This window comes from Papaver somniferum, chromosome 2, assembly GCF_003573695.1.
Source record: "Papaver somniferum cultivar HN1 chromosome 2, ASM357369v1, whole genome shotgun sequence".
NCBI lineage: Eukaryota > Viridiplantae > Streptophyta > Magnoliopsida > Ranunculales > Papaveraceae > Papaver > Papaver somniferum.
Window position 1 is genome coordinate 81,716,247 of NC_039359.1, and position 27,631 is coordinate 81,743,877.

General features: G+C 35.4%; 1 protein-coding gene across 1 annotated transcript; it reads left to right on the forward strand.

Annotated features, from left to right (window-relative positions):
* Window positions 1-17,618: 17,618 nt before the first annotated feature.
* LOC113351493 (uncharacterized protein DDB_G0290685-like) lies at window positions 17,619-18,497 on the forward strand. The gene is made up of 2 exons (XM_026595465.1): window positions 17,619-18,267; window positions 18,340-18,497. The coding sequence occupies exons 1-2, from the start codon at window positions 17,619-17,621 to the stop codon at window positions 18,495-18,497; spliced, it is 807 nt and encodes a 268-aa protein (XP_026451250.1).
* Window positions 18,498-27,631: the final 9,134 nt, after the last annotated feature.

Sequence of the window (27,631 nt, forward strand, 5' to 3'; positions counted from 1 at the left end):
TGGATATCGAAAGCTATTCTACTTCGAGCTTTACATTTCAAAAAATTTCTTGCTAGTTCTTATTTCGTTAATATTCAGAGATCATGTAATAGTCTAGTGGACAATCTAGCTTGCTTCGAGCTTTAGATTTCAAAAAATTTCTTACTAGTTCTTCTTTCGTTTATATTTGGAGATCATGTAATAGTCTAGTGGTCAATCTAGCTAAGTTCCTCGATAGATGTGCATGTCGCCTCTAGATGTTGGGATAAATTTAGAAAAGAAGGATGGTTAAGTGTCTTATGTAATCAAGACAATGTAATGTCTTTCCTCTAGTTGTATAATATTTCCTTTTATCAAAAATTTAAAAAATAAAGAAACAGGTGGATATGGAATATCCGGAGTTGAATAAATTAAGAAAATATTGATATATGGGAAGAGTACTGGATATCAGGCACTAAACCTCCTTTGATAAAACCAATTCATGGAGCTGACAACAACAACAAGGTCAGTCATGTTTTCACCAGAACAATGACGGGATCAAGACAAACGCATAGCTTGCTTTGATCAGCCTACAATTTCCAAATTCAAGAAGTTACGAATTCCGTTTATATGATTGGAAGATGTTCCTTGGTGGACTTTAAACTCCTAAGATATGTTTTTTGTTAAGTCCCTTTATAATTTCATCAACTCTACTGGAAGTGAATCAAAAAACAATGAGTAGAATTTGGAGCATGCATGTAACACCTTCAACTAAAATCTTTGTATGGAAAGCCGCTCACTCCATACTTCCAAATAGTACGCGTGGTGCAATATAATTCTGGGGATAAATACTACTTGTACTTTATGCAACAACAGTGAGGAGTCTCTCACTCACCTCTTCCTTCAGTGCGACTTCTCATTTCATGTGTGGATGTACCTTAACAATTTGTTATCTAGTATATGATAAATGGAACTACTCATTTTATGAATGGCTAAATTTTTGGTTTGACAACCATAATAGAAATGGTACGTTATGAATTGCGATGATTTTTGTGGCATGATAAGTTGGCATATGTGGAAAACACGATATAATTTGGTATTTAGGAAAACAAAACAAAATAGTACTGAAACGACTAAAACTATATTGAAATCCATTAACAACATTACGTATGTGAGCAACCCTTACTATAACATCATGCAGACTTTATATTATAACCCTATGCGCATGATGAAAATCTGGAAATAACTAGCAAAGAAACTGAAAGGAATTGTATATCTATTCCTCTTAAGAAAAGTATATGCTTATCCACTATGAATTTTATCTCTAGTTCAGGCATGAGACTTAGTTTGAGTGACCATATAAGTACTACAGTTGAAGCGAGAGGCATTCACCTGACTGTAATACCAAAGATGAAATTGAATATCTTTAGTATTTTCGGATTTGGTAATTCCTTATTGTCCAAACTACCTTGGACATTATAAATAGTGAACCTTGTAATTTTAATAAACTTATCCCTTAGACCCACGGAACTAACCGTTTGTGTGAAATATCCACTGGAGTATTCTTGTAATACTCGTTTAAGAGTATAGTATCCTAATTAGGTGAACTCTCGTATGTGCATTTTGTTTAAATACTTCTGTGGGATCAAAGAAGTACTACTTGTATTCTTGGTGGGAAATTAGAATAGTATTGTTATTTTAGTTTTCGGTTATCAATTTGATTGACTAACGCTAAAGTTCAACCTTGATAGATCTAGTTTGTATATTTCGCGATCCTTGTCTTCTGATATAAGGTTACTCGAACTAATTCAAGTATCCACAATCCAGATATGATTTATTGCATCTATATATGAAGATAGGTATTCGATCATCCATTTTCAACAGACTATGTTTTGTGTGTGATTGATCATTAGTAGAATCAAGTTGTTTGTGTTGTAGTTTATTGAAGATTATAAGTTTTTTTGTTTGTATTCTGATCTTAGTGATAACTTCTTGCACACTTGATTGACTGGGATCCGACAAGAAGATCGTCTTAATTGACATCAGGCACGTTGTATAGATCAACGATATATCTAGGTGTTTCTCTTCGAGGTCTACTTTAATTATTAGATTGTAAACTAAGATTAATTATTTCGACAATCCTATCTTAATTGATCTGACCGGACAAAGGAGTTTATACTTTTAAATGGAAGAACTGTTATACTCAACAATATCTCTTATTAAATTGTTGATCTAGGAGATTGAATAGAGAGGTTACTGAAACAGGTTAGTCCTTTAATGTTTCGGATTACGATCCAAAAGAGTTGAGTTGCCGAAGTCTTCACGGAAGGTGAAGAAAATTGAGATAGTGGACTCTATCTATCTTGGGATTCAAGTGCATAGACCAGCTGACTGGTTGTAGGCGTATGGATACAGAAGGAACTGAGTAACGAAGTAGTGTTTACTTGGTTTAAACTATGAAAAGTTGTCGTAGTCAATTTGTATAGAGTTTTTGAAAACGTGGGGATACCAAGTAAACCACCAAATTTTTCGTTCAGCAACATGTATGAACAAATCCTAATACAATTGCAAGCTGACCAACTTAATGATCCTTGACAATATGTATATAGAGTTTATATCTCCACCTCTTCTCAATCAATATGTATAGTACAATGAGCCCGTGAATTTGATTATTAAAAAGACTACTTGGACGATCTCAAAAATCAATATCCAAGATCAATCTAGTTGAAAAATCAAGAGTCTAACAACCACACCCAATATTTCGCTTAGCAATCTGTATGGACAAACTCCGGTATAATTCCAAGAGAATCAACTAGACAGTCAGAATGAATCAATGGAAATGTATCCAAGACTTGTGTCTCAATTTCTCAATTCAGTCCGCAATCAAACAAATAGGAATTTGTGAGCTAGATTGAATATAAGAAATAACTTGGACGGTGTCAAAAACCAATATCCAAGTGTCAATCAATTTAATCAACAACCAAAGGTTGGATTCACAATTGATTGATCTTACGCACAACCTGTGATATTTCAATTATATAAACAAATATAATGCGGAAAAGAAATAACACAAACACCATAAGTTTTGTTAACGAGGAAACTGGGAAATGTAGAAAAACCCCGGGACCTAGGCCAGATTTGAACACCACACTGTATTAAGCCGCTAAAGATACTAACCTACTCCAAGTTAACTTCGGACTTGAATGTAGTTGAGCTCTAACCAATCTCACACTGATCAAGGTACACTCCTAGAAATATCAATCATCTTTGTCTGATCGTTTGTGGAATCACAAACGATGAGACGAAGATGTTTGTGACTACTTTTTATCTTCTATATCGGATATTAAATCTCGAGAAAATCTTAGAGAAGATAGTAATCAATCACGATAGAAAAAGAAAGATCAGAATATGCAACTACATAGAAAATAGTTGGGTCTGGCTTCACAATCCCAATGAAGTCTTTAAGTCATTAACCTACAGGGTTTCATGAAAAACCTAAGGTTAAAGTACAACCGACTCTAGTCGCAACTAGTATCACACAGGAGGTGTGGGGATTAGGTATCCCATTTGCTAGAGTTCTCCTTTATATAGTCTTGAAATCAGGGTTTGAAATCAATGCTACCTTGATAACAAAGCATTAAATATTCACCGTTAGATGAAAACCTGATTAGACTCAAGATAATATCTTTCAACCGTTAGATCGAACTTAACTTGTTACACACGAATGAAAAGTGATTTCATTTATAAATGAATAACCATACATAAACGCATGAACCTTGTTGGCTTAACAATAGTTAACCGAAGTTAGCCATATGAACACTTCCATATCAACTTTATTCATCTTAACCATGACTAGTTCAAATGACTCAAATGAAAATAGTTCTATAGTTGTTCAATTGTTTATATTCTCATAGAAGTATATAAGACACAATTGAAGGAAAATCGGTTTTGATTCACATGAATCAATTCATGAACATTATAGTCACAGTTTGAAAAAGATTGTGTTCCTTATTATATAAATGTATTAGTTCATGAACAAACCGATTTTAGAACATAACCTACTCAAGTATGCAAATGGGTACGCATACTTAAGTGGCCGAACTAAGTTTGGGTTCGCCAGTATGCGAATGGGTACGCATACCTTCCAAACTCAACAGAAATTCCCGGAACTGAACCTCACGCCAGTACGCGTACCGGTATGCGTACAAGGTTCCCGGACTTTCACTAAACCAACCAGTACGCATACGGGTATGCATACTATGGTTCTCGGACTTGGATTACGTATGTGCAAGTACGCATACTATGCTTTATCCAATCATGGTTAACTGTTCTAAACTCCATTTCAATCATTAAAATATTCTCGGAAGACGACAATAGCTGTCTCATACAAATAATTAGCTTCAAAGCAATTTTCAACTGATCGAATGATCAATAAAAACATTCTGAGTCTATATCAAATGACTGTCTCACACAAATCATGTAAGATGTTACCAAGTGATTTCACATGATCATCTTTTGACTTTCGTCAAGAATATAAGATGAACTTGGTTAAAGCGAACATATTTCGAGAAATATGTAAGCTAGTTAAACTCAAATCGAAATATCAAATGTGTATAATTGAAGTTTATATAGCTATACGACTTTTGTCTCAAAGATGAGATAGAGTAGATAGAATTTTGAGTGATAGATGAGTTCGAGTCTCCATATACCTTTTGTTGATGAAGTTCCACAATATCCCCTTAGTAGTTCTTCATCTTCAATCGATGAACACCGTGAAGTCTAAATCTCAACTACAGTTTCTATCCTAATCCGAGACTTAGCTATAAGTAGACTAGAAATCAAGACTTATAGTTTTGGAAACTAAACTTGACAACAAGCTTGAGATACCAACGCTTGCGAGTTCGACCGAGCAGTGCTCTAACAATCTCCTCCTTTGCCAATTTTAATGATAAAATTATCAATACATATGGAATATAAAATAAATAAACTTTGTAGCTCTCAATCCAAATGCTTTATTTTCTTGGTTCTTCAACATTACTCGAAATCTTCGTCACTTCCAAGTACTTCAATGATTCTGAACGTGTTTAACTCAGCATCATAGTTGTTGAAGATCCGTAGCTATAACAATGAGAAAACAGCAGCTCTCAATCATTGTTATACAGTGTCATAGTATTATTACACGGCATCAAAGTCCAATTGTGTCATAACTTTGATAATAATACTATGGAGATACGTATCACTCCCCCTTAGTCAATACTTCATCTCACATGATAACCACTCCCCCTTACATAATGATCCATAAGCCATATGTATTTGTAGTGTGAACTACACATTAATTCTCCCCTTTTTTGTCAATAAAATTGGCAAAGGTACAAAAATTAGTGGGATCCTAATGAAATTTCCATAGAGATATTACATGACCAAAAGAGAACATATCAACATTGTTTCGACGATTTCATATAGTCGAAACTAGTGTATTCATCAAAGAGTTTATAAAGATACAAGAAAATACCTATAATATTCCACAGCCGTGCTCCCCACAAAGATTTGGCAATTGAGCACAAGTTTAAATAAGAACTTTCCCCCATAAAATGTCATTCCCGAAAGAACCACAAGAGCGACCTTGCTTTCACAAGAAAAAAAGGATTTCCTTGGAAATTAACAAATCGCATGAAACATGAATTTATATCCAAAATACTCAATTAAATTAACCACAAGAGAACTTATGGAACCACACAGTACTTTCACATAGAAGTGGATCAGGGAAAGACCAATACTGCAGAATATTCAAAGACTCATTTTATTTTTCATCAATATTTGCAAGAGACATGTAATATACTTAATATTTGTAAACAAAATTTCGTCCTATCTTCCATCAATATTTGCATAATGACATAATAGGCTTAACTTTTGTTGTCAAAAGTCCATTCCATCTTTTATCGATATTTTCATAAAGACATATGATATACTTAACTTTTGAGCTCTTCATCTGTACTTCTTATAGATTTAACACATTTAGCAATTCAATTGAAAGATAAAATCATTCAAGGCTAAAATACCATAAAAGTTATTACAACCATTAAAATCACAGTTTTAATAAGATCAACATAAGAAGTTCAACAGAAATAACATAAGAAAAAGTTTGAACAAAATTAAGAAAAAGACACTAATCCAGATCGCGATAAAAATCCTCAGCAATCTTAGATAATGGTTCAGCTAAGTCAGGATGAACTGTCACAGCACGAGCCAGTTGTCTCTCCAGGCACTCATTCCTTTGAAGAAGACGAGCAACTTCAGGATTGACAGGTTTCTTCATTTTGTTAATGTCTGCTTGGCACAAAAAAAATGGAGTACCAACACAAGTTCCGAACTGAGCACTGTTAAATTGACTACAGATTCGGCTGATGAGGCATGGAAAATCGGGATTTTTCTTTTGTGAAACCATGTGAATCATTTGACGAACAATTAATCCACAGAAATCAACCTCTTCACCAGAAACAAGATGGTAAACCAACTCATCCAGAGTTCTGCTCCAGAGATTTTTTTCGAGAGTACTTGGGATTAAGTTAGCCAGAACCAGCTTACCAGAAACAAGTGGGGTGATATTCTTATTTGGTCTTTGACCTTCTGGTTGAGGAATAGAAAAAGAATGATGTAAATGAAACTTTAATAACTCAGCTATAACACCACGGTTAACCTCAATTATTGTTCCATTGACCAAAGTCTTGAAACAGCAGTTGGTATTGTTGGCTGCATGAATATTAGCATAAAATTCACAGGTCATCTCAGGATATGATTCCCCCAGACCCTTATGAATATCACCCCACTCAAACTGGTTCATGAACATATGAAAATTTGGTTCCTAAACCGACCGATCATATGCTCTTTCCATGACAAAATAACCACTAGAGAGTTTATTATACCTGTCCCTGGCAGAACTGTTGATAAAACTAATTTGACGACTAGCATCGAAGCATGGTTGTTGAACGTCTACACCCATATCATCATCAAAAAATTCATCATCACTGTCAGCCAACCTCCTATTTGGACTGGAATTGGTACCCTAACTCTCACCACGATTCAATCTTTTCCTATGAGCCATAAGAACCAAGGAATGATAAAAAAAACTTACCAAGTACGTGAACAATCGTTAATAGTGAAGCTCCGGAACAAGAGAATTTGAAGAAATAAGTACATCCTTGTCGAATGATTTCCTGTTACCAACATAAAGGAACAAAGAACACTTGAAAAGATAAATGTTCGAGAGTTTACAAACTCTTGGGTTTTCTTTTTCGTACTCGAACTATAGGGAAGAAGAGGTGAAAATAATGAATTAAGTTCTTCCCCTTTTATATGTCACATGATGGTATATGAACCATCATAACACGTAATGGTTACAAGACCAGGGTACTTGAACGGTATGTGTGAGACAAGGACTCGTTTGTTTTTGTAACATCATATTTTTATCCAGCAAATATGAACAAGGGAATTGAAGAAAATCTCAACAACCCTTTAATGAGCAAATCATCGTGAACATAAGAGAAAACCACCCTTGCACACCATGACACCAAGAGAGAGTTTCTTTCCAACAACTCTTACAACTTCCAGTATTGAGAGAAACCCGAAAAACTGTTTTTACAAGTTTTTCAAAGTACTTAAAAGGAGTACAAGATAATTTGTGTTCCTGATTCTTTCGTTTCCAACTTATAACACACAGTCTCTGCAGATAATGTTTAGCGCTGCACAGGGAAATTTTTTTGATAAAAAGAGATATCCTGACTTTCTCATAAGAGAAGGAAGTGTCATTATCTTTAGAAAGTATATCAGGGTTTGACTGATGAACACAGTCAAGTTCAGAAATGGAACTGACTGATAAATGAGGTTTAGATACTTCTTGTGTCATATCCATTTTGCCTGAGACACAGGAGACAAAGGGAATACCCTTATTATAAAGAAGATCAATATCAACCTCAACATGAAGATTATTCATCATAACTTGATTTAGCTTATCAAGAGATTCTTGCTCTTTTTGGAGATATAACTCAACATCAAGAGACAAGCTCTCAAGCCCTGGAAACACTTCAAGGGATTTTAAACCTGGTGGAGATTTAGATAGAATTTCTTCTACAGATTTTACTAAATCAGTCATGGAAGATAATTATGAAATCCCTGGATCTGGTGGCGCATTTATTGAGATAGCACCTCTGTTCATATAGGGTCTTAAACGTGTTTGCCTGCTCTGATACCAATTGAAAAGGAGGGGGTCTAACAACCACACCCAATATTTCGCTTAGCAATATGTATGGACAAACTCCAATACAATTCCAAGAGAATCAACTAGACAGTCAGACTCAATCAATGAAAATATATCCAAGAGTTAAACAAATAGGAATTTGCTAGCCCGATTGAATATAAGAAATAACTTGGACGGTATCAAAAACCAATATCCAAGTGTCAATCAATTTAATCAATAACCAAAGTTTAGATTCATAATTGATTGATCTTACGCACAACTTGTGATATTTCAATTATATAAACAAATATAATACGGAAAAGAAATAACACAGACACCGGAAGTTTTGTTAACGAGGAAACCACTAATGCAGAAAACCCCGGGACCTAGTCCATATTTGAAAACAACATTGTATTAAAGCGCTACATACACTAGCCTACTCCAAGTTAACTTCGGACTGGAATACAGTTGACCCCTAACCAATCTCACACTGATCAAGGTATAGTTGCGCTCCTTACGTCTCTGAATCCCAGCAGGACTCTACACACTTGATTCCCTTAGATGATCTCACCCACAACTAAGAGTTTCTAAGACCCAAAGTCGAAGACTTGATAAACCAATCTGTCTCACACAGAAAAGTCTATTGAATAGATAAATCTGTCTCCCACAGATAAACCTATGAGTTTTATGTCGTCTTTTGATAAATCAAGGTGAACAGGAACCAATTGATATACCAGACTTGTATTCCCAAAGAACAGCCTAGAAATATCAATCACCTCACAATAATATTAATTGCATGGTAGTGAAACAAGATATTGTGGAATCACAAACGATGAGACGAAGACGTTTGTGACTACGTTTTATCTTTCCTGTCGAAGATTAAATCTCGATCAAGATCAGAACACGCAACTACAGAGAAAATAGTTGGGTCTAGCTTCATAATACCAATGAAGTCTTTAAGTCGTTAACCTACAGGGTTCGTGAAAAACCTAAAGTTAAAGGAGAATTGACTCTAGTCGCAACTAGTATCACATATGAGGTGTGGGGATTAGGTTTCCCAGTTGCTAGAGTTCCCTTTTATATAGTTTTCAAATAAGGGTTTGCAATCAATGCTACCTTGGTAACAAAGCATTGAATATTCACTGTTAGATGAAAACCTGATTAGACTCAAGCTAATATCTTTCAACTGTTAGATCGAACTTAGCTTGTTACACACAAATGAAAAGTGACTTCATTTAGATATGAATAACCGTACCTAAAAGTGTGCACCTTGTTGGCTCAACAATAGTTAACCGAATTTATACATATGAACATTTTCATATCAACCTTATTCATCTTAACCATAACTAGTTCAAATGATCAAATGAAACTAGTTCTAGAGTTTTTCAATTGTTTATATTACCATAGAAGTATACAAAATATAATTGAGGCAAAATCGATTTTGATTCACATAAATCAATTCATGAACATTATATCCATGGTTAGAAAAAGATTGCATTCCTTATTATATAAATGTATTAGTTCATGAACAAACCGACTTTAGAACATAGCCTACTCAAGTATGCAAATGGGTACGCATACTTAAGTGTCCGGACTAAGTTTGGGTTCGCCAGTATGCGAACGGGTACGCATACCTTCCAAACTTAACAGAAATTCCCGGAACTGAACCTCACGCCACTACATGTACCGGTATGCATACAAGGTTCCCAGACTTTCACTAAACCAACCAGTACGCATACGGGTATGCATACTATGGTTCTCGGACTTTGATTACATATATGCAAGTACGCATACTATGCTTTATCCAATCATGGTTAAGCGTTCTAAACTCCATTTCAATCATTGAAACTTTATCGGAAGACGACAATAGCCGTGTCACACAAATTATTAGCTTCAAAGCAATTTTCAACTGATTGAATGATCGATACGAACATTTTGAGTTTCCATCAAATGAATGTCTCACACAAATCGTGTAAGATGTTACCAAGTGATTTTCACAATATCATCTTTTGATTTTCATCAAGAATATAAGATGAACTTGGTTAAAGAGAAAGCTTACCAACACATATTTCGAGAAATATGTAAGCGAGTTAAACTCAGCTCGAAATATCAAATGTGTACAATTGAAGTTTATATAGCTATACGACTTTTGTCTCAAATATAGTATAGAGTAGATAAACTTTTGAGTGATAGATGAGTTCAAGTCTCCATATACCTTTTTTTGATGAAGTTCCACAAGCTCCCGGTAGTAGTTCTTCGACTTCAATCGATGAACGCCGTGAAGTCTAAAGCTCAACTACACTTTTTATCCTAACCCGAGACTTAGCTATAAGTAGACTAGAAATCAAGACTTATAGTTTTGGCAACTAAACTTGACAACAAGCTTGAGATAGAAGCTCTTGAGAGTTTGACCGAGCAGTGCTTTAACACTAGTCATATCCAAATAATCCAAACGGAATAACAAATTTACTCGCCAGTTACGAACAAAGTAAACTTGTATCCCAATATTTTTCTCTCTTCTCGCCGGTTACGAACAAAGAAGTTAAAAATAGCGATCTTAATATTAGAGATACTAAGATACAAGATTCTCATGAGAAAACTAATCATCGACAAGTACTATTCTCTATGCAAGTTACGAACAAGAGAAAAATTAATGCGATATGACTCAACATAAGAATTATAACTTGTCTAGCCATGTACGAACATAGAAACTAAAGTTCACCACTTATCCCCTAGTCGTTATGCAATCAAGGAAGTAAGTAGATTCCTAAAGGAAATCTTACGAAATCTTGTAGCAGTATATTCACAAAAAGTGTAACCGTGGAGATATCAATATTGTCGTTCTCAAAATAGTTTACTCCTCTTAACCTATGAGAAAATATGAGATATATGTTCTAATTACCAGAGTATTATAGCAAATAAAAAATCTCACACAATAAGCAATACATATATATAATCCATGACGATTAGGTATTACAAGTCATCTTCCAAAATAAAATAAAATTTAGTTAAATAATCTTTAAACATGCAAGATGATAGTATTTGGAATAGCTAATGTAACACATAAGAACTACTCCAAATGCTAGTGTTCCTCCTTAAACAATAAGAATAAATTCCTACAAGGAGTTAACTAGTAAAAGCAAAAGAAAAAAGAAACATCTGATTAGATACCAGTAAAAACATCATTGGTTTTGAGACCTTTGAGTTCTTTATCAACAACATCCGTGAACTCTTCAGGTAAAATCTCTTTATTGAGAAATTCGTTGACATGCGATTTCATGAGAACAAGGTTAGAAGAAACCTTTTTCAACGCATTTCTTAGCATGTCTTAACTTGTCAAGGATTCAACAAGTTTAATCGTTGCTTCTTCAAAAAATTTAAAAAAATCATAAACATCATTAGCAGAGACCATCTCTTCTTGTTCTACATCTTGATGGTCATATGCAAAGTAGCGAATGATATTGGGATGACCCTTAGGACAATTAAAGTCTTCAACTTCATCTTCTACCAGAGTTCTTTTCTTCTTCCCTTTTAACTAAATACCATTGCAGTTGTTATCAAGGGTTTCTTTCATGTTGTTGTGAAAACTAGATATGAGAGACTTGCTTGAATGCTCAGGAAATTTATGTGCTAGCTGAATGAGCTAAATTTAGGTGCTCGCTGAATGAGCTATTGGTGTTACTTCTAGATGCCTGAGCTGAGTATTCAATAACTAAGTATTCTAAATAGATGTGTCAACACTTGGTATCATTTGTAGTTAAGATGATCTACACCACTTATGTGCATCATAAACTCGATGAATCAATGCACAAGCTTGCACCATGATGCCATCTCTTACAGACAGGTGCCATGGTCTTCCATCTCTCACAAAGAGAGGCTACTAGATCATGTTACTCACAGAGAGATGCCTTGAGCTTATATTGTTAATATATCATGAGCTCGCATCATTCTCAAAGTGATACTCAAAGCTTGTACTACTCAAAAATTAATGCTAGTACCTTGTATCAGTCATAAAGACATGTCCATGCATTACCTTGAGAGACTTGCTTGAATGCTCAGGAAATTTATGTGCTAGCTGAATGAGCAAAATTGAGGTGCTAGCTGAATGAGCTACTGGTGTTACTTCTTTATGCCTGAACTGAGTATTCCGCAACTAAGTATTCTAAATAGATGTGTCAACACTTGGTATCATTTGTAGTTAAGATGATCTACGCCACTTATGTGCATCATAAACTCGATGAATCAATGCACAGGCTTGCACCATGCCGCCATCTCTCACAGACAGGTTCCATGGTCTTCCACCTCTCACAAAGAGAGGCTACTAGATCATATTACCCACATAGATATGGCTTGAGCTTATATTGTTAATATACCATGAGCTCGCATCATTCTCAAAGTGATACTCAAAGCTTGTACCACTCAAAAAATGATGCTAGTACCTTGTATCAGTCATAAAGAGATGTCCATGCATCACATTGTCATTGAGTTGATGCCAATGATCAACAAGATCACTCATAATCAATTGTCTAGCATGGTGATATCCATACATTATTGTTAACTTGTACGAATCTCAGGCATCAAATCAAGTTGTTATTGACGCCGTTGTCTTTCAAATACTTCATGGACACTCATTACCTCGCGTTGAATCCAAAAAATGCTGTACTGGTATCAAGTAGCCGGCTTACTCAACTGCTAACGTATGGCATCTATCACTAGCCTTGGCGTCATTATGCCAGCAAGCGCCTACAACTTGCATCACGGGAAACCAACGCTCATTGCTACTAATACTCGTTCTACTCGACTTTGATCTCACCCTTATCTGCTTCCCCCTTAACCCTTCTCCTCATTTGTGACAGAAGCAAGAATTTAGTGGCCATTTATTTGTTTAGCCAAGTCTTGTATGATTTTGATCTCTCCTTCTCATACAAACATAGCTTGCCCTTCACTTTTTGCATTATTGTTTTTACCCTCGAACAAAGCCTTATACGGGGAGCCCTTCCAATTTCATTGTCACATTATGGGATTAACAAGTCCAGTGCTGGAAAAAAAAATATCAATATTAAAACAAAGTTTTATACGGAGAGAGCCCTTGGAGCTCCATTTTACCCAACAAAATTAACAACTAGACAAAATAACTCAAGTTACTAAACTCTTCAAAGCTGTCGGATCGAGCATCAAGAGACTTAAAGCTTTATTTTGAATTCCAATTTATCTGTCATGGAACCTTACAAGATAGCTTGTAAAACTTATGTTTAAACCACTAGATTTGATGTTCCATATTTATTTGTCATTTCACATTTTTGAACACTTGAGTCCCATCGTAAAAACTTTATTTTTATGAAATAAGGTGCCCCTGCAGGCATCAACACCAGCAACCTCGGGATGGATTTGATGTAATTTACATGTCCCGAGGAATATTGAGATGGATTTGATCCAATCATCGTCATGTGCTTTGATACATGTCCTTATTGTTTGGTCCTTTTCTTTGTGGGAGAGAAGAAGGTCCTCGGAAATTGTTCGTAGGTCTAAAGGAATGGAATTGACGGCAATAATTGGTGAAAATACTGTAACTTGTATGATTGTTGTATGATCTTGATAATTTTCTGTAAGGTTACCGGTTTCCTTAATCGGCTCTATCAATATATCAACTGAGGCTAGCCTCTTTTTCGAAAGAAAAAAAAAACGGAAAATGAGTCATTTGTCCAAATATTATTAAAACATGGCTCAAATGGACGAGTAAAAATTAGTATGGGTGAAATGGACACCAAAAAAATAGCAAGGATGAAACTAGATTCATCCTGACTTAAACTTAAAAAATAGCAAGGATAAACTGGATGCATCCTGATGTAAATTAAAAATAAAAAAAAGTATTTGAAAATGGGTATGATGAAACTGTTTATATCCTGGCTATTTTTAAATTTTTGTCCATTTAAACAGTATCAAAATCTAAATGTCCTTTTCACTTATGAATTATTGATTTTGGTCTTTTTAACCCAATTTGTGCAAAAAAAAAAAAAAAACACCAGCAACCTTACATCAAACGACTCATATTTTATGGAGTTCATTCCCATTTCCCATTCTCAATCATATCTTGTTATTAAATTCGTTTACTCCAAATTAAGCAAAATTTAGTGTCCAAATATGTTAGACCCAGCCAAAATTTTCACCTATCATGTCACGAGAGTAATGCACGTGCAATTTTCCAAAAGTCACATGATGTCGATGTCGATGCCGATTCAGGGCTCCTAGCAAAGTAAAACACATGCAGTCATGTTAGTGTCAAAATCACACTGAACTCAACCACTTACATTTTGATTCTCATTTTAGAGCTAAACACAACACTAATCACCAAAATTTAGCACATGATAGAAGCATCCGGGAAATTTGGTCGAGCTCAATGTAGATAATATAGGATACCGGTTTGTCTTGGACGAGGATCGGTACACTGGTACAACACTGTATCGGGGAGATTTCGGTTTCAAATATCGGTGCAATATTGACTCTAAATTTATATTTATAATTTTTATACTTCGTAATAAACATTTACTTCAGATGATGCAATTTCTTTTTTATGTTTTTTTCCTTAAAATGAAGTGTCATCGACTCGACGACTCGTTTAGTTTTTGGAGTTTGCAGTAGCCGGGGGATTTTGCATCTCACGTACACGTGGCAGTACAGATGGCTTATAGGAAAAGATCATACTCTAGAGCAATGTAGTTAATATCGGATATCGGTTCATCTCGGCCGGGACCGATACACTGGTACGATTTTATATCGGGGATATTATCGTTGAAATATCGGTTCTAGATTTAGAGACTATAATTTTATATTAAACATTTCTCCACACATTTTCGGATAAGATATAATAGATAACATCAATTTTATCAAAAAAACAAAAGAGTAACTTTAGTAGACTTGCTTCGAGAGCTACATGCACCTCTACTACCACCCGGAAGACTTTCTTCGCCAAAATTACCCTTAAACTTTATAGAAAACGAACAATACCGTCTCATATCAGGAAATGTAGGAAAATTTCGTATCGACCGATATGGCCGATATTTGACCGAAACGGCCGATATTCGACCGATACGGCCGATATTATCGGACAAATATCGTATCCCCGATATCCTTCTTATCGTATCGTTTTGGGCCGATATCCGAAATATCCCCGATATATCGGCCGATACGGCCGATATTGACTACATTGCTCTAGAGTAAAGAAAATCTAGGCTAGGGTGTATCATCGTAAAAGCTAAAACAAGAACTATTTTCAGTTACCACCACCTCCACGGCTCTACCCACCGTCTTTAATTACAACTCTAACCATTAACGATTTAGAAAGATCATGCTTCTTAGCTTTAGAAATTGATCTTTTAAGGAAATATTTATTTGGTCTTAATCTTGTTATATGATCTGTAATTGGAATTCCGCTGCTTTAAAATGCAATCAACTTATTTTTTGAAGATCCAAAAGGTGAATTTAATCTTAGATTCTAGATTCAGGTTGAGTTTCCATATTTTGTTGATTCTCTATCTCTATATAGCTTGGATTAAATATCCATTAATTGAATGCCCACAAAAAAATTTCATCTCTGAATAATTGGATTTTAATTAAACTTCTATTTTGTTGATTAATTTGAGTTTGTGATTCGGTGATTTATTGATTAGTATTAGTCGCATTGATATTTCCAGTGTAGTTAGTTGATATGGTGGTGGTAGCGATATCAGTGGCGGTGGAGGCAATGGTTATTAGGGGGTTCTGATGAGCATCAATTGAATCTCGCCATCGGGATTGAGAAGAAGAATTTTATCGGCTGCAATAAGGGTTTCTGATAATTGTTCTAATGGACATTCGGTGAGAATAATGAGATTTAAGGTTTTTATCACATCAGAGAATTCCTAAATTTCCCTGATGCTCACAACAAATTCCGAAACTATCACATATCGGAAAATCGGTTGTACCGTTTTCATGTATATCGGCCGATATTATCGGCAGAAAATCGCATCGTGATATTGTTGTTTCTGTTTCGCTCTCCCACCAGTACCGATAATATCACCGATATGTCGGCCGGTACGGACGATATTGACTACACTGGTCGAGCTATGTAGATTTTATGAGATTAGATGGATATTGACCACCGTCTCCTTTAAGCTTTTGGCACGAGTATTGCCACTCACATGGTTAGCTAACACCATCTCTACCCTTCATCAAGTGCTTATCTCTAGCTTATGGGTCCCGACTTTTAGATTATTTTTTTTCGCAACAATAACACGAACGAACGCCATGAAAGATATTTGGGAATTTTAACAAACTGCCACACTTGCAAATCCCGATTCAAGAAACTGCCACCGTTTTTTTCAGAGTTTATTTAATGCCACAACCGTTAGCACTAACGTCTTGGACCCACATGATTGGTCAAACTTTTTTGACTTTGTCCAGATTACTTACACGTGTCTTATGTGGACGGCTCAAGATGTCGAGCATGAGATTATTACACGTAGCACAGGCTAAATGACTATTTTATCCTTCGTGGGATTGAAAACAGTTTGCAACTTTGTATCGTTTCATTTTTTTTCTAGGGTTTGCTCGTTCTCTCTGTCCGCTCTGTTCTCTAGTGGAAGAAATTAGGGTTTGGGTCAGTTTTCAGCGGGATTTTGCTTAGGTTTAGTGTCTGAGTAAAGGGTTGGGGAGCGATCGAGATTCAGAAAAAGAAGGGGAAGGACAAGCAGCAGATATGGTATGATTGCAAACCCTAATTTCGTTTTTCTGAGTTGAATTAGGGGTTTTCTCTTAGGTTTTTGTTTCTCTTTCTTGTACTTTTTTTCTCTTGCTCTATGTCCGCTCTGTTCTCTAGTGGAAGAAATTAGGGTTTGGGTCAGTTTTCAGCGGGATTTTGCTTAGGTTTAGTGTCTGAGTAAAGGGTTGGGGAGCTGAAGATGAAGAAGAATAAGGGGAAGCACAAGCAGCGGATATGGTACGATTTCAAACCCTAATTTCGTGTGTTTGATGAGTTTTATTTTAGGAGTTTTCTGTGTGAAGTGTGGAATTTTTAAAACCCTAATTTCGTGTGTTTGATGAATTGATGAATTTTATTTTAGGGCTTTTCTGTGTGAAGTGTGGAATTTGATGAATTTTATTTTGTTTGTTCATTTAAAGTGACCATACATATTATCCATATAGAGATATCAGTGTGTTTGTTGTGAATAGTAAACTTAATTTGCTATTCCCTCACATGGATAGAGATAGAATTGACCTTAAGGAATTTGAGAAGATGTTGCGTGTTAAGTTGCATCTTGATGAAACAGAAATTCCAAATTTATATTGGACCATAGACCCATGTCTGCCTGAGTATTTGGTTACAAATGAAGACTTGTTTAAGTTTTGGGAGCATGTTGTACCTGATGATAAAGGCTTCATATGTTTACAAATGAGTGTAATGAATTCAGAATTTAGGAATGATAATGACTTCATTAAGGCTGCAATGGAACAACCAGTAGTAACAATTGATGAGACTCCTAAGAAGGCACCTAAGAGGATTGCTAAGAAGCCAGTTTCAAAGGAAAAGTCAGTAAAGATATCACCTACAAGGAGATCACCAAGGTTGCATGCTCAATCAAAGAATGAAAACTCAAATGGAGGAGCATCTAGGAAGTTGTTGTTCATGGATCTGTTAAATGAAGTGGAATCTCAGGGTTTTTCTTGCCTAAGTCAAGCCACTGTTGTTGGTTCTAGCAGTACACCAGTTGATAACTTTAATCATGATTACTGGGTAGATGAAGTAAACAACACTGCTGCAGGGGATAACACTGATGCAGGGGATAAGGCTAATGCAGGGGATAAGACTGATACAGGGGATAAGACTGATGCAGGGGACAATAGTGATGGTGATGATGAGGACAATGTGGTGCTAGAGAACACTACTGTAGATGAATGTCACCCCATTGAAGACCCAAATGCTCCACCAATCTTTGACAGTGATGAAGAAAATGATATTGATTATGAAGATATTGTCAAGACATACAAAGTTGGAGATGAAAGCAGTGATTCAAGCAGTAGTGAAGAAGACAATGAAGAAGGTATGGACCCTTTAGTGTTTATAATTTTTTGTTTATTTTTTACATGTACTAACACTTTGATGTTGATTGCAGTTTCTAATGATGACAAGAATAATGATAAGGATAATGATGGTCCTGAAGTAAATGATGATAAATATTCCAAACCAAAGCTTGATTACCAGAAGTGGAAAGAAATGTTCAATATGCACAGTGATGAAGAAGAAGAACCATTATTTCTGATACCCATCTAAATGCTTCACAATCTGTGCAGATCAGGTAAGCAATGTTTCTATTGTGTTCATTTTTGCATCTTCTCAGCTGCATTATTGACTTGCATTGCTCTTTGTAGCATTCTTGCTTATGCAGTGGGCATTCTTTGTAACAGTGGGTCTCTTCTCCACAAGCACAACAACAATTCTCTTTGGGTAGCTTGATATTCTTGGATTTGAGTGGATGACTGGCAGAATCAAACCATTCAAAGTAGGTGCAGGTAGGATTTGAACACTTCAAGAACATTTCTCCATCTGTTTCTCTTGTGCTGGATCTTAGTAGTTGTCTTATACCATTACAAGGTATATGTTTGCATCTAGAGTACATCCAGGGACAAACCTTAGACTCATGACTTCCTTGTTCACATGTTGGACATAGATCTGGGGTAGTTTGCTGTCTAAATTTGCTGCTGCTGCTGCTCTTGCTACTACTACTGCAACTGTTACTACCTGGAGAGTTTATAACCTTTTGGCTCATTTTTATGTGTTGAACTTCTGAAGAAATTGACTAATGAAGAGTTTGGGATCTTCATTAGTATATATAGAGCTTCAAGATGATGAATAAGACCGTTATAAATCCAGGTAAAATATGGATCGTCGATTTTTTCTCTTAGATTGATCCCACGTGTATTCCGACCGTTAGCAAATCTTGCACGTTTTTCTCACGTGCACGGAGTCGCGAGTTAACTCACTACTCTATAGCCGGTTAACTCAATCCCAGTGAACTGATTAACTCAATCCCTGTTAACTGATTCAGGGGCTTCTATGTAATTTTGGACGGGTTATTTAATGCCACGTATGTACTAACAAAGACTAACAGCCGTTAACCGTTATCTCAAAAAAACGGGATGATAAAAGTCAAGAGTATGGCATTTAATAAACTCTCAAAAAAACGGTGGCATTTTCAGAAACTGCATATTGGAAGTGTGGCACTTTATTAAAATCCCCAAGATATTTTTGTTTGCCTTTATTCTTTCTCTGTCGGTTGTCTTCCCTTTTACTGCAAGCATAAGGATTCCAAAATCGAAAAAAGCAACTAGGCTAGAAAAATTCTCATTAATTCAGTCAAAAATTAAAAAGAGAAAAGAATGCGAAAGAAAACAACACCTGGACTAATCCCCATTTATCTTGAGGGATTCTAGTGATCGTTGGCCAACCTTTTTAGATGCATTAGGATACGCAGGGAAAAATGAACTTGATAAAAAAATGGTATCCAGGATTTTATTCTACAGAGATATAAGGTTTTTGAGAGAAAAAAAAACACACACACAAAATTCCAATAATAACAATTTCTGGGTGAAAAAGACATGTAAAATTTGATACTGTTTGAATGGATAAGAACATAAAAATAGCCAGGATGTTAAATCCTATCCATTTTCAAATATTTTTTCTTATTTTTAATTTACATCAGGATATATCTAGTTTCACCCTCGCTATCTTTTAAGTTTAAGCTATGATGAATCTAGATTCATTCTTGCTATATTTTTTTTGTGTCCACCTCACCCATACTAATTTTTAATCGTTCATTAGAACCATGTTTTAAAAATATTTGGACAATTGACCCAATTTCTCAAAAAAAAATGATATTGGTCAGAAAAATATCTCAAAAAGGTGTTGGAGCCCAACTTGTTGCTAGGCTTCCAACTAGTTTTCGTTTTGTAGCAGTGTAACCAAATCATGCATGCGCAAGATTATTTATTAACTGTACTTATCAGTGGGCTTAATCAATGCCTTGGGCCGAGACAGTTCAGAGTTGTCCTTTGATACCGCTTGGGTATTCCATTGTTTGTTGAGAATGGTCTATGCTCAAGTTGTAGCAGATCTATGGATATTTTTGGAGATCACGCGCTTCGTTGTGCTAAGGATGTCGGAAGTAAGTGTCGACACGACTTTGTATGTGATATCATCGCTGACATTTGCTACAAAGCTAGTGTGCATGCGTGTAAAGAAGTATCCCTTGGGTTTCTTTCAGATGATGACAAGGATTTACGGCCTGCTGATATCCTTGTTCTTAATTGGGATAATGAACAAGATGTTTACATGGATGCTACAGGGGTCTTTCCCTTCACAAATGAAGGCATTCGCTCTTTTGTTCCAGGTTAAGCTATTTCTAGTAATGTTTCGCGAAAACGCACTAAATACTTGGACAAATGTTTATCACATGGTTATGGTCTGGGTGTTCTAGCTTTTTCTACCTTAGAAGAACTTGGTGAGGATACTTTATGTTTTTTCAAGCATCTGAAGAATTGTTTTAACTAATAATAACGCTAATAATGGTTTTGACAGCTTTATTTTTCATTAGATTAGGCATTGCTATTCGAAAGGGAGTGGGAGTCCAGCTTGTTGTTAGGTTGCCTTCTAAAAGTTTGTAATTTTATTATTTCGACCAACCAATAATATTTAAATTTAAATTTAAATTTATTATTTAAGTATATAAATTTTCTAAAAAAAAACGGTGGGTGAAAGTACATATCTATTCAAATATCCTCCTTTTTGGTACATACTGGTGGGACAAAAATCAATACGAATCGTAGAACGTACTCAAACCCGTACTTGAAGCTGAAAGAGGTAATAAAAGTGCCGACACTGTCATTCGTTTGAAAAACAAACAAATATCTCGACATTGTAGCAGTTCCTACTACTTACCGTACGTTGAGAAAATTAACTTCGACAGTTAATTGGGTTGGAAAGAATTAGATTAGTAGTGTCGTCTTTTAGGGGTTATGATGGACTTTGAGATGCGTACTTGGAGATTGTACGTTGAATTTTGAATCCTACCGGAGAAGGCGAGAAGATAAAAAGGGTAACAATGTAGTAGTGGTACCTGCTTTATCGCAGACACATTTATCTCAGTGATAAAGTGACAGTACCGAAAGTAATTATTTTTAAAAAGAAAAGAACAAGTGACGCTTGCAAAAATTGCAAATTCTCAATGCTGAAAACGTGTAACAAATTATCGTGATGACAGGGTTTAAGAGTATGCGACACAAAATCGCTGGTGAGCATTTTGGCAGTGTATATACATGGTGTGCCAGACAACAACGCTGCAAAGAACATCACGATAGTGACCAGTGAGGTTAGCCTCTTTACCTGGCCAAGCAGCTGTTTTTACTCGGTTGCACTATTTTTTTTTTTCTGAGAAAGACGCTATTTGATGTTGACCGGTAAGGTTTTGATTTAATTGGGGATGCCAGTTTGATAATAATCTCTCATATTACTGCCGAGATTTTCGGCTTCTAGTTCTAAGCTACGTAGCACGGACTCGCTTAAGATGATTATGTGTCCGCGTTTGATTCGTTTCTGACACTGTAATGCGTGTTTATTCGCGCCAGACACATCAATGATATCACATGCATATATCACACACTATTTTAACATAAATGTTTATTAAAAAAGCCTGATTTTTTTATATACATACTTTTCCGTTAATATGTATGCTTATTTTTACATAGATTTATCATTTATCAACAATTATTAGTGTTGTTGAGAAGTTACATACATAATATATACATTTTGGTGGGAAATACAGGTCGTAGCTAAGTGCATCTTAAGGGTTGTCCTCGCCCCTCCTGTTTTTTTCTAATTCATTAAAGATCCCTTGATGTTCTTATTATTTAGAAGAAAATCCCTTAATAAGCCTCCCCCAAAATATATATGTTTAAATTATCCCCTTGTAAAAGATTTCTAACTCCGTCCCTGGAGAAATATCACTAATTTCATAATATAAATGCGTTCTAGTTTTTTGAAAATTTGTCTGTATCGCATCCGCGTCACCGTGTCCACGTCAGTGCTATCCAGTTTCTAATTAAATCTTAGGCTACTCATTTTTTAAAAGCCATTCAAAGAGATCATCGTTATGAACTCTAACAATGCTAAACCTATCAAAGTAGCTCACAAGTAATCTGATTATAATAATTTATAATTTTTTATCAGCATAAATCGCAGTGATTAAAAAGGAAGTGTAACGGGATAGCCTACCCAAAGAAAATATAACAGATAAAAGAAGAGGAAAAAAAAAGGACAACAAAAATAAAAGAGAAGAGGAGAAAACCAAAACCTAGACAACATCACAAGGTTCTAAGTAAATTTTAGGCTAATCATCTTTTTAAAATTCATTCAAAGAGATCAGCGTTATGAACTCTAACAATGCTAAAGCTATCAAAGGATCTCACAAGTAATCTGGCTATAATATTTTATCAGCATAAATCCCATTGATTAAAAAAAGGAAGTATAACAGGATTGTGCCACCCAAAGAAAATATAATAGATAAAAGAAGAGAATAAGAAAAGACAAAAAAAAAAAGAATAGGAGAAACCAAAACCTGGACAACCTCACTAAGAAGAATCAAAATACAAAACCATTAATTACCGAGCTAAAACTAACATTATTACAGCCCATGTAAAAAACCAGAACTTAACCTTTCAGAAGTTTTTATAGTTTTATTTTAGAACATTGTTGCATTTCTTTCAAGTGAATTTAGATAGATAGTCCAACAAATCATTGCAGAAACCATATGACAAAGATATTGTTGTTAGTTGTTATGCCTTTTTAAATTCCATGAGTGGATAGATTCTTAGCATTGGGAAGCAAAGTAAAAAACCATCCAAGTTCTTTCTCTAAGTGACCGAAAAATTTGAGCTGATTATAAATTGCACATATACCATTTATATTTATACCTCTGTGATTAAGAACCACTTTAGTTGGGAGTTTACTCTGAACTATTGACCATATGAAAAACCCAATTTTTGAAAGATCCTTTTGAGACCAACCAAGTTTGAGAGCTGCTCATCCTTCAAAGATCCCAAGAGAAATGAAATAGGAACTACTAGAAATTTCATTATCCTTATTTGGTATCCAACCTGACAAAGCGGGGATATAACAACCACATCCAATAATTCGTTTGGCAATCTGTATGGACTAAGCTCCAATATAATTTCTAGAGCACCAACTTAAAAGCGAGCTCAATCAAGATATATATCAAGGTGCTTTATCTCTTTCCCAATACAATCAGCAAATCAAACAGATAGAAATCTACGAGCCTGATTGATATGAGAAATAAGTTGGACGATACCAAAGACCAATGCACAAGTGTCAATCAAGTTCTATCCAACAAACAAGTCGGATTTATCAACTGATTGAACTATGTACAACCTGTGATATTTCAATTATATAAAAATATAATGCGGAAAAGAAATAACACAGACACCATAAGTTTTGTTAACGAGGAAACCACAAATGCAGAAAAATCCCGGGACCTAGTCCATATTTGAATACCACACTGTATTAAGCCGCTACAGACACTAGCCTACTACAAGTTAACTTCGGACTGGAATGTAATTGAGCCCTAACCAAGTCTCACACCGATTAAGATAAATTCGCGTTCCTTACACCTCTAAAACCACGCCGGATTCTGCGCACTTGATTCTCTTAGCTAATCTCACCCATAACTAAGAGTCGTTACGACCCAAAGTCGAAGACTTATAAACAAATTTGTCTCCCACAGATATGTTTATTCTTTATTTTTGTTTCTTCTTTTGATAAATCAAGGTGAACATGAACCAATTGATAATCCGGTCTTTATACTCCCAAGGAGCAGCCTAGAAATATCAATCACCTCACAGTAACCCAACTGATTAACAGGAAAAGTTATTGCGGAATCACAAGAGTCTGAGACGATGAATACTTTTATATCTTACGTGTCGGAGATAAATCTCGAGTAAATCTTAGAGAATATAAAACTCAATATGGTTGAACAAGTAATATTAGATTACAAAACTACAAAGAAAATAATTGGATCTGGCTTCACGAATCCCAATGGAGTCTTTAAGTTGTTAACCTATAATGGTTTTAGGAAAAACCTAGGTTAAAGGAGAATCGACTCTAGTACGCAACTAGGAACACACAGAAGTGTGGGTATTAGGTCTTCCCACTGCTAGATTTCTCCCTTATATAGTCTTTCAAATCAGGGTTTATTTCAATCAAAGCTAAGATAGCTTAGTAACAAAGCATTCAATATTCACCGTTAGATGAAAACCTGAATTAAGATTCAAGCTAAGTCTGCTTAAAAATAAAGCAATAAATATCCGCCGTTAGATGATCTTAGCTTGTTACACACAAATAAAATATTCCTTCATTTATATACGGGTTACCGTACCTGTTAGAGCACTGCTCGATCGAACTCGCAAGCCATGCTATCTCAAACTTGTTTGTCAAGTTTAGTTGCCAAAACTATAAGTCTTGATTTCTACTCTACTTATAGCTAAGTCTTGGATTAGGATAGAAAGTGTAGTTGAGCTTTAGACGTCATGTCGTTCATCGAATGAAGACGAAGAACTACTCAAAGGCAACTTTTGGAACTTCATCAATAAAAGGTATGTGGAGACTTGAACTTATCTATCACTCAAAAGTATATTTATTCTATCTCCTATCTTGAGACAAGAGTTGTATTGCTATATAAACTTCAATTATACACATGTGGTATTTCGAGCCGAGTTTATCTCGCTTATCTATTTATCGAAATGTGTGTTGGTAAGCTTCCGCTTTAACCAAGTTCATATTTTAATCTTGACGAAAGTCAAAAGATGATCATGTGAAAATCTCCTTGTAACATCTTACATGATTTGTGTGAGACGGTCATTTGATGTAGACTTGGAATGTTTCGTATTGATCATTTGATCACTTGAAAATTGCTTTGAAGCTAATAGTTTGTGTGAGACAGCTATTGTCGTCTTCCAATAATGTTTCAATGATTGAAATGAGGGTTTAGAACACATAACCATGATTGGATATAAACATAGTGTGTGTATTCACATTTATGTAAAATCCAAAATTCGTGAACCTTGGTAGGCGTACCCATACGTGTACTGGCTGGTTATGGAAGTTCGAGAACCAAGTATGCGTATACATGCGCATACTGGCGGAAGTTCATGTTCTGTGAATATCTGCCGGAGTTTGGAAAAGTAAATGGTATGCGTACCCGTACACGTACTGGCGTAACCAAACTCAGTCCGGCTTCTTAGGTATGCGTACCTGTTTGCATACTTAAGTAAGTTATGTTCTAAAATCGGTTTGTTCATGAAATAATACATTTATATAATAAGGAATGCAATCTTTTGCAAACCGCGACTATAATGTTCATGAAATGATTCGAGTGAATCAAAATCGATTTTGCTTCAATTGTGTCTTGTTACTTCTATGAGAATATAAACAATTGAACAACTCTCTAACTAGTTTCATTTGAGTCATTTGAACTAGTTATGATAAAGATGAATCAGGTTGATATGAAAGTGCTCATATGGCTAACCATTGGTTAACTATTGTTTAACCAACTAAGTATACACGTTTAGGTACGATTACCTTTATCTAAATGATGGTACATTTCATTTGTGTATAACAATCTAAGTTCGATCTAATGGTTGAAAGATATTAGCTTGAATTTAATCAGGTTTTCATCTAACGGTAAATATTGAATGCTTTGTTACCAAGGTAACATTGATTGCAAACCCTGATTTGAAGACTATATAAAGGAGAACTCTAGAAACTGGGAAACTTAATCCCCGCACCTCATATGTGATACTAGTTGCGACTAGAGTGGATTCTCCTTTAACCTTAGGTTTTTCACGAAACTATGTAGGTTAACGATTTAAAGACTTCATTGGGATTGTGAAGCCAGACCTAACTATTCTCTCTGTAGTTGCGTGTTCTTATCTTGTTGTTTCTATCGTGATTGAGTACTATATTCTTTGAGATTTGCTCGAGATTTATTCTCCGATAGGCAAGATTGAAAAGTAGTCACAAACATCTTCGTCTCATCGTTTGTGATTCCACAATATCTTGTTTCGTTAATCGATTAAGATTATTGTGAGGTGATTGATAATACAAGGTTGTTATTCCAGAATATAAGCCTGGTTTATCAATTGGTTCCTGTTCACCTTGATTTATCAAAAGACAGAACAAAACTCATAGGGAGACAGATTTATCTATACAATAAACTTTTCTGTGTGATACAAATTTGTCTATCAAGTCTTCGACTTTGGGTCATAGCAACTCTTAGTTGTGGATGAGATCAGCTAAGGGAATCAAGTGCGTAGAGTCCTGCTTGGATTCAAAGACGTAAGGAGTGCAATTGTACCTTGATCAGTGTGAGATTGATTAGGGCTCAACTACATTCAAGTCCGAAGTTAACTTGGAGTAGGCTAGTGTCTGTAGCGACTTAATACAATGTGGTGTTCAAATCTGGACTAGGTCCCGGGGTTTTTTCTGCATTTGCGGTTTCCTCGTTAACAAAACTTCTGGTGTCTGTGTAATTTGTTTTCCGCATTATATTTTGTTATATAATAGAAATATCACAGGTTATGCGTTGAATCAATCAATTGGTAAATCCAACCTTTGGTTGTTGATTGAAATTGATTGATCCTTGAATATTGGTCTTTGGTACCGTTCAAGTTATTTCTCTTATACTCAATCGGGATCTCAAATTCCTATTTGTTTGATTGCGGATTGAATTGATAAACTGAGATACAACTATTGGATTTACTTTTGTTGAAATTGAGTCTGACTGTCTAGTTGATTCTCTCGAAAGTATATTGGAGTTTGTCCATACAGATTGCCAAGCGAAATATTGGGTGTGGTTGTTAGACCCCCGCTTTTTCAGTACCTAAACGTGTATATTGAGTTGGCTCAATAATAGTTAACCGAAGTTATCCATATGAACACTTTTGTCTTATCCATATTCATCTAACACTTCTAGATCAAATATGAAAATCAATCAATCATTAAAGGTAATCAAATGAATCTAATTGTGTTTCAAATAGAGTTGTTCAATTGTTCACTATCTCATAGAAATATATATGAACAAATTGAATCGGAATCAGTTTAATTCGTAATCGTACAAAGTACTTATACAAGAATTAGTTCATGAACATTAAACCACGGTTTGTAAAGATTGCATTCCTTGGATCATAGATGTATTAGTTCATGAGTATGAGAATCATACATGATTGTTTCTAGAACTTTACCACTGTGTTCGCCAACCAGGTACGCGAACAGCTGCTCCGGACCTTGGCCTAGTCAAGCCGTTCGCAAATCCGGTTCGCGAACGACCGTACCGGACCCAA